Consider the following 9,041-nt stretch of genomic DNA (forward strand, 5'->3'; position numbering starts at 1 on the left):
GACTTTCTTTGTTCATGTTTATAAAAGTGTACCCAAATCATATTGCCTGGAAGCAATATTTTATCAGCCAGGTCTTCTTCGTTGTTGTCGTCATCTTCTTCTTCTTCTTCTTCTTCTTTTTTTTAATTAGCCACTCTGGTGAGCTGAGTTGCATTCATATTTGATCATTCCAAAGTTGTTTATAGTCCATTAAAGCAATTACTGAATGCTGTAGAAATTAGATATGAACAGGACAGTGTACAGAACTGATGGGAGAGGTAAGGAGGGGAAGAGGTAAGGGAAGTAAGGAATTGACATCATGCCATGGGTGCTTTGTTTCCTGGGAAAGGACAATTTTCTAGGAGACAGTGATGGATTTGGAGAGTGGATGGCCTGGTCATAGGCCCACAGCAGTGATTTCTAAGTGGGTGGTAGTAGTATTGATGGAATCACACTTTCCCGAGGTCAGTACTTCTCAGTACTGGCCGTAATGGGAATTGTTTGAAGGGCTTCTAGATTATGCTGATGCCTGAATCCCACCCAGAGACCCAGAGAGATTTTGAGTTAGTTGGTCTGATGAGTGGCCTGGGCAGTAGGATTTTTAAAACCTCCTCAGATCATTGAAATGTGCAGGTGGGTCGAGAACCACTACTCTAGAAGGCCATATCAGAATCCTGGGGAAAAGGAGTGTATATATGATTTTAAAAAAATAATATTTTAAATTATTTTATTTCATTCGAGACATAATATTTAATCTATTCAAATTTTTGAGTAACAGTAAATGAAGATGTGACGGGTTTGGTATTAAAAGATGGCAATTGCTAACAAGATTGAAACACAGGTTTAGAGGAAGGAGAAAGCTAAAAATTAGAGCGTTTATTTTATTCATTCATTAGATGTCATAAGGGTGTGCTTCCACAACCACATAAGTATGGATGGAATCACCAACTCTTTTTCATCTTTTTCATCTTCATAGCTCCGAATAGGCCTGTTTCCAGTGCACTTGGATGGCTCAGTAAAGCATCTGACTTCAGCTCAGGTTATGATCTCACGGCTCATGGGTTTTAGCCCCACATAGGGCTCTGTGCTGACAGCGTGGAGCCTGGAGCCTGCTTCTGATTCTGTGTCTCCCTCTCTCTCTGCTCCTCCCCTGCTCATGCGCTCTCTCTCTCTCTCTCTCTCTCTCTCTCTCTCTCTCTCTCAAATAAACATTAAAAAAAATATGCCTGTTTTCCTGCTTTCATAATGTGAAATTTTGCTTTTCTCTGTTGTGCAGCTATGGGAGACATCCATTTAAGATCCACTGTTTACATGTGATACATCAAAACTGTTTACTTCAACTTTTATAGAAACCCAGCCTCACAGAATCACTGCAAATCTATCTGCTCTTCAGACAATACAGACCCTCTGAGATGCCACAGAGGAGAGGAAGCCGAGTCTCACGTCTGGATACCATTTTCTTTTTGTCATTGGCTTAGGATTTAACTGAACCGTGAAAAGAACTACTGAAATGTTACACTATAACATGGAAAAATAAAGGTACCGGTATGTTAATGGATAATCCGCATGACAGATACATGTAGAAATCTCACTAAAATTAACTCATGACCCAAATGTAGCAAGTTTCCTAAGGGACAATAGTGGATTCAGAACTGACATTCTGAAGCACATCCTCATTGTAGACAGTAATGCTATGTGCATGAAGCTTCTGTTTATTGCTTTCCACATTTAAGGAAACAACATCCCATAATAGAAACTAGCATGCAGGGCTAAGGCATATAGGATTTTTCTGCAGGACTTTAAAGCTTGAGAGGCCAATATCCCATATGCTTACTCTAAACATGTATCTTTATTTTTGTTTTTTTACTTTTCATATTTATATCAGCATACAAGGACAATTGTACATATGTAAACATTTTTAAAATAAAAAAAGCAACTGTTACACACAAGTGTATTTTGCCAAATGCCTAAAAATAATCAGTAACAGGCACATCGTCATCATCCATCAAATGGTCTTTAAAGATGATAAACAGATGATGTTGTAAATATAGTGGTCAGTGCCCTAAGTGTCTCTCTCCGTAATTGGTATTTGTCCTCCAAAACCTGTGATATCCCTTTAAGCTGTGCACAGCCTGGAGGCAGTTTTCTTGAGTGATTAATTGAACCAGAGAAGAAAATGCCCAGCAAATCTGGGGCTTCCACATTGGCTGGGGCAGGAGCTCAGTAGTGTAGCCAGTCTCCGGCCTCCAGGCACTCACTCTGAAGCTGATGGCTGCTCCCTGGGAGTCCTCCAGCCAGTGTCTGCCTCGGCAGCTGTTGTCTTTCAGTATCAGAGCACGCCTAGTCTCACCCTGGAGGCCCGTGAGCCCCTCAGCAGCACGTCCTGCTGACCTTAAGCAAGTGTACCAAAGACACGTGAGACCGGGGCCCCTGATACATTGATAGCTTCCGACTTGCCGACACTCTAACCCTTTGTGGCCTCAATTTTTGTTCTTTGACAAAACTTTTTAGCTACCTTTATCTGTAAGATGAATAGCTTGTTTTAATAAAACCAACTTTTACACTGTTTATCAAGGATATTTATCATCAGTAGGATGTGAGTCCAACAGGTCATTCCGCACTGATGTGGAAGCAAGGTGATGGAGGTTCTACCAACTGGGCGGGAAGCCTCAACAGGCCACAGAGGGTTAGAAGAAACCTAAAGCCACAAGTGTGCGGCAACTGTGAAGTTACCCAAACAGCTGGCAGGGGGAAAGATCTGACGTTTTGAACTCTTTTTTTTTTTTTTTTTTTTTAATCCATAGAAAAGTGAGAAATCTATGTTAAAGTCCCTTCTTTAAAACCAAAGTTGGATAGCTGTTACAACGCAGCTCTGTCATTCTAAAAGAAAACTTCCCCAGGAAAGACTACTCTAGTGAACTCCAAAATTGATGGGATCAATCTAATGCTTTTGATGTGAAGAGTACTTCTGAATTTCCTCATTTTCTTTCCTTTTTCTTGAGAGGAATGGAATCTGGAGACAAGATTTCAGAAATATTCTCCTAAATTTGATCTCTCCCAGTAGTGTCCATGGTCAAAATCCATTTCATCTTCACATATAGTCATCTTAGATGCCCAAACTGAAGGGCCATGTTAGAGGCAGTATTTTATATTCTATGGTTTTTGTCTTCTGTAACGGACCTCTCTTCTGAAAGTCTTTGAAAATGTTTGACAAGAAATTTAATCACTCAAAGCTATAAAGTGTTTGTAAATGGCATTTTTCATGACAGGAAGGGATGTAATTGTCGATACTACAATAAAATGATCCATCAGATTAAGATTTGGGTGAGTGTTGGGTGACGATGCCATGTAGCTCAAATGAAGGGCAGGAGGGCAGACAGATTTAAAGATATAGCAAATAAAGTGGCTTTTGACCAAGATCACTTTAATGTGCACTGAATATTTTCTGGTATTGAGTGTATAAAATGCTAATGTTATAAGATTTATTTTGACTATAAAAGAGTTTATAGATTTGAATGTAAGGTACCTTGTGTAAATATGCTTCCTAGTTATGGTTACATAAACCCTAATTTGAAAGAATTTACAAATGGGGAGCTACTTGTCAACAGATTCCCTCCCATACACTTTCCTTACTTTCTCAATTATTTTTACATGAAAATTATTATTTCAAGTAAAAGTCATTGTAACATGTCTTTTGTAAGGCATAGTTATTTATAGTCAGGCTCCTTGATAATAACCTTCAGGTGGAACTGAATGAAAAGCATTTGTTTTATTTGCAGGAAGATTATGATTTTATGGTAGCTTTAATGTTCTGTTCTGGGTATCTGCCTAAGAATGTTTGAACATTCTTATAGCCATTTGCAGAATTCTCTGACAAGTTTATAATCTTAGTGGATACTTTTGAGAAATACCTATACGGGTACTCATGGTTGGTATTTAGATGTATTAAATCTAAATATTTATGACTTTTCATCCACTGAAACAGGAAAATGGACCTATGGCACTAAACACAAGCACAGCATTAGAACTTTTTAATATATTTTGGAGAGGAACTTTGAGGTCATCAGAGCGGTTTATATCACGCAACTAATATTTATAGCCCCCAGTCAATTATAGAACTCTGACGCCAAGCAGAGAAGAGTGGTTCATTGGCCTTTCTGTTCCATTGTATGCCTTTTTCTTTTCTTTCTAAAGTTTTTTGCATAGATAAAACTTCAGATTGACAACCGTGCTGCCTGCAATGGTCCATTTGTCCACAGACATTGCAGTATAGCAAACTCTGACTTAAACATTGAAATCTCTTTATTAAGAATGATAACAAGGGGGTGGGGGTAAGAGGGAGCCCCTGAAGGAACTGAGGTCAGACTTACCGGTCTGTGTCCAGCCAACTCTTTCTTTAGTCAGGAAGTAGCGTCCTCCTCAGGAGTCCCTCAGCTGGAAAGTGATCCCAGGTCACGTGCAGTCTGTGGAAAGGAACCCACTCAAACAGCACAGCATAGCGAGGGCCTTCAGTTTACCTTAGTTGCTCTATAGTTTAAAGAAACCCAGGGCTGTTCTTTAAAAATTTTTGACTAATAAATGTAGGGTTGAAATGCCAAAAATACTTGAGATAGGTGCTTTATTAAGTGATACTAGTTTCTTTTTCTCCTGGCTTTAAAAAGGCTTTTAAAATTGTCTTTATGTATAAAGTCAGTCTGGTATAGATTTCTGTGCATAAGATGGATAGGGTTTCTAAAAGAAGTTGCTGATAAAATTAGATCTTTTGTGCACTTCCCGAAAAGGACTATTTATGTTTGATTTTCATCACAGCCTTACGTTTGTTGTTGTTGTTGTTGTTGTTGTTGTTGTTGATTACCTTGCAAATTTGCATAATTTAAACTGTCAATTGTCCCAGATCTCTTTACCTTTTGCTTTTTTGGACTTTGCTCTTTACTTTTTAGTTACCTATGGGCTGGAGGAAATGCAGTATTTTTATGCCCTCCTTTACGAAATCAAGCGTGTTTATTTCATCCATTCTTCATTTCCTGTTGTCATGTACTTCTACTTTAACTTATATATTTAGTGTTTTAATATTTCCTTGTGTTATTCAACATAATAAATCCTTACCTAAAGAGAAGACTATTTTACTTTATTTTACTTAAACGTAAAGGAAGGGTAGTTTATTGGGAGGATACTGAGTAGCTGGCAGTGCCGAGATGTGGCACTCAGTGGACTGAAGGAACGAAGGGTGGCCAGCCGCTTGCTGCCACAGCCTGACTGGGACACCACTGCCAGCTGCTGTCAAGGGCGCCCCCTTGGGCAGCGTATTATAAATTCCATCCTACCAACTTGGTAAGTTGCCATCAGTTTTTCATGAAATGTTCTGACTTCCACTGGCAGCATAACATCTACATTTCAGGGTCCTGATGGTCCTTTTCCTTTCGCTTTCGTTCTCCCTTAAAACTGCTACGCACATTTTCGTTGTTGTTCAATGGAGTCAAGGTGAATTTCTCATTCTACTAGCTTAAAATATATAAAAGGCAGATATTTCTGTGGAATAGGGCTTAATTTGAGGCTTGTTAATTTTTTGTTGTTGTTTGTCCCCTCAGTTATTTTCTGAATGGATAAAAACTGTTCTGATTTTGGATGCAGCACGTTTCCTCCTGGCATAGGAGCACTAAGCACTTTCATAAACAGCTTCCCCTGTTGGATTGTGAGGAGCTTAGACTGCTCTTATGAATCAGTTAAGAGGCAGCAGCCCACGATCTGGGTGTCTGTATGCGTGTGTGCACAGCCGCATGTGCTAGAACTCTGGGCACATGCTGATAGCATATGCTGTGCAGGCAGGTGCCTTTAATTCTGAGAGGAGCTTTCCCAGATGTTCATCAAACGAAGATACAGCAGGACTTTAGAAATCAGGGCATAGTATTTCTCTTCATGTTTTATTCATGGCTTTGTCAGAGCCCCTAACATGGAGCACCATCTGGTTCAGTTTATAAGTAGAAAAGCAAAACATTCAAAAACAAAAACCTGCCTGGCATTTTTGTCCTTTATCTCCAGGGCCTGACAAACAGTAAGCATCCTCCCTACGGAGTCTGAGAGATGCTTCCAAACCCTTCCTACTCCTCTTCAGTAGCTTGCCAGCCCTTTTCTCCTCACTGTCATGGAGGTAAGTCCCTTCTTGGCTAAACTGGCACTGGGGAGAACCACAGGGTGAAGAATAGGAGGAAGAGAGGCACCTTTAGTCTTCTCTCACTGGCAACTGGGCATGGATTATGCAACATTTAGAAGTCACTAAGAGATTGGTCCTCGGGTATATTTCAGGATGGAGGGGGGGTAGAAAGTAGTGAGCCTTGGGAGGTCACGGGGTATTTAGTCTTGACACAGGAGCAGAATGGAGACGCACATGAACCCAGAAGCCAGGTGTGCAGAAGGTGATCACTGGGGGTGTAGTGGGGACAGAGGGGCTGAGTGCCTACGACAGATGGTATACTTTGCAGTTTTACTGAGTGTTGGCTCTATAAATACTTTATGGGCCCAGTACATGTTGGGCCTGTCACCCTTGCTCAGTGTGTCCCTATTGAATTGTTCATAAAACCTGTATTGAATGGAGACGTACTTCAAGGCTGGCAGAGTTTTGCTCCAGGGCACCATTATTTCATGTTTTTAGGTATCCTTAAAATCAAAACCAGGGAAAATGTAGGGTGGGTTTTTTTTTTTTTCTTTCTTTTCTTTTTTTTTTTACAAAAAGGCATACAATGAGACTAGCAATCTTAAGATAATGCACTTACAAAATCATCAGTAAAGTTTTCAAAGAGTTTATGAAGAAAAGGACATTTTCCTCTCAAGTTAAAAAAGTGTCAGATGTGGGTTTTTTGTGTTGTAATGGTCAAACTCTAAAATAATGCAAATAGCCCCCAAATCTTTAAACATAGCGGTGCTAAGTTATACCAGATAACACATTATGGAAAGTGCTGATATGAATTAATAATTTATTCAGTTATGATACAAGAGTTCTTGCTAAATTATACATGTGTATCACTGCCTGATTAGAAACCCCACTTTCTTTTCTAATCTAGCACAAAATCTGTGATTCTACAGCCAGTCTTTTTAATGGGTAAAAATGACCCAACACCTTTGTTTTATATGGGAAACTTTTTTTTTTTTTTTTTTAACACTAACTTCTAAAGTGCTTAACAAAAGGTTTATTCAGGATAACTAAGCACGTATGTCCTTTTTAAACTTGCTGGAAGAGACTTACCCCTCCAATCTAGCATCCCAAAAAGACAACTTCTTTTAGGAACTGGGCATTCTAACTAAACATAGCAGCTTATATGTTAGCCAAGGTAGGTCTGCGCTAGTGTTTTCCACAACCATCATCTTAAGGGGTGATGTCCATCTACAGATAGTGGAAGCCACTTCGTGGGGAAGTGTTATTATCGGCATGATTTCACTTTTGGTAACCAGGTAATCCTGTGTATATACCTGAGATTGGCTTCATTTTAATATATTCTCTCTGCTCCTCTGCACTTCAGGTCTTAAGCTATTTTAAAAATTGGGTTTTGGCAATCACCAACTGAAATGTTTATGGCAACTGCTTTCCTGAGCAAGCGTGATGTGTTTTATGGCTGTTCAAATTATCAAGTTGTTCTTATATTGTAGGTATACAAAAACCTTAACTGTTTTTAAAGGTCACTGTAACTTGAGGTTCAAATTTCTGGCACAATTTTATTTGTATTCACTTCTGAAGCTAAAAAGATACCACAGTTTTCTATGTTACTCTCATTGTAACATCAATAAAGTGACTTTCAATAAAAGATTTTATGTTATTTTGATGCCTGACTCCCTTTAATCCTGTTTTTTCTCCCGATCGTGGTTTCTTTCAGAAGCATGAGAAGTACAGAGATCCTGTAGCAAAGCCTGGTTGCTCACTTTGTTGGACAGTTTCCTCAGCTGAGTGACAGGTGGAGTCTCCCGTTATCCACTTGCCTTGCCTCATAAGCACTTCCTCTCTGACCCTAACATGGATCTGTTTCCTGAATCCTGACCCAGAGCCCGGGCAGTGGTGCTTATTTAATAGAATAAGCTCACCTGTGTTAGACTCTAAAGCATTGGGCTTTGGATGCACTTGGCTTAGGTTCAGGAGATTCACTGCCTAAAACACTGGTCCACCTAGCTGTTTGTCTCTCACAGAGCCATTTCATCCTCTGGTCTTAACCTTGACACCTGCTGTTTCCTTGCCTTCAGCTCACAGTCTGCTGAGGAAAAAAGTAGTTGTAAGTAGTCAGACTACTGTTTTTTTTAAATTATTATTTTTAATGTTTATTTTTGAGAGACAGCAGGAGTGGAGGAGGGACAGAGAGAGAGGGAGACACAGAATTTGAAGCAGGCTGCAGGCTCTGAGCTGTCAGCACAGAGTGCGATGCAGGGCTCGAACTCCTGGAGAGTGAGATCATGACCTCAGCATAAGTCAGACGCTTAACCAACTGAACCACCCAGGCACCCCCAAAGTAGTTTTAACGTGAGGATAACAGAAGTCATTGACTAGAGTTTGTATGTTTATTAGATTAAAAAAATTTAGGATTACATATAGCTCCATTTCTTGTATTTGTAATATTTTAGGCATAGAAGAATTCAGATGAACACTGAAACAGTAACACACTCAGGTGAGCAAAAGCAAAGTCTAGTTGGGATAGCACAAGTTTTAGCTCACGTGCCTCTCATGGACAGACAGTACCACCTGGAGCATCATGCTGAAATGCAGTTTCACCTCCACTTTGGCTCAAAGGGAGAGAGGACTGTGGTTAATTATATAGGGCTGCTGTGGTATAAATCCGGCTTCTGCAGCCACATTCCAATGGAGTGCGTCAAAACTGGTTACATATAGGTACTTTATAAATCATGAATCTCCTGAAACACAAGACTAACTCACATGATCTCCAAAGATGAGTTGGCATTTTTTGAGGAACTTCATCTCTAAATAATTGAAGTGGTCAAGCTCGGGCTCACAGCTTGACCATACTCCAGCTAGATGCTTTTAAGAAGAACAGATCAAGAAACAGTTTTAAGAATTGGTGAGACTA

General features: G+C 39.8%; 1 protein-coding gene across 15 annotated transcripts in view; it reads left to right on the forward strand.

Moving 5' to 3' along the window:
- The window catches only part of ADAM22 (ADAM metallopeptidase domain 22), a 242,406-nt gene extending 234,613 nt beyond the window's left edge, over positions 1-7,793 (forward strand). For 14 of the 15 annotated variants that reach the window (XM_042917060.1, XM_042917077.1, XM_042917095.1 and 11 more), the window contains one exon: positions 1,256-7,793. In XM_042917060.1, coding sequence (XP_042772994.1) covers positions 1,256-1,276 — 21 coding nt within the window. In that variant the 3' untranslated portion in view covers positions 1,277-7,793. The remainder of the gene's footprint in view (positions 1-1,255) is intronic. The other variant, XM_042917181.1, reaches the window with a different exon arrangement.
- Positions 7,794-9,041: the final 1,248 nt, after the last annotated feature.

This window comes from Panthera leo, chromosome A2 (genome assembly GCF_018350215.1).
Source record: "Panthera leo isolate Ple1 chromosome A2, P.leo_Ple1_pat1.1, whole genome shotgun sequence".
Classification (NCBI taxonomy): domain Eukaryota; kingdom Metazoa; phylum Chordata; class Mammalia; order Carnivora; family Felidae; genus Panthera; species Panthera leo.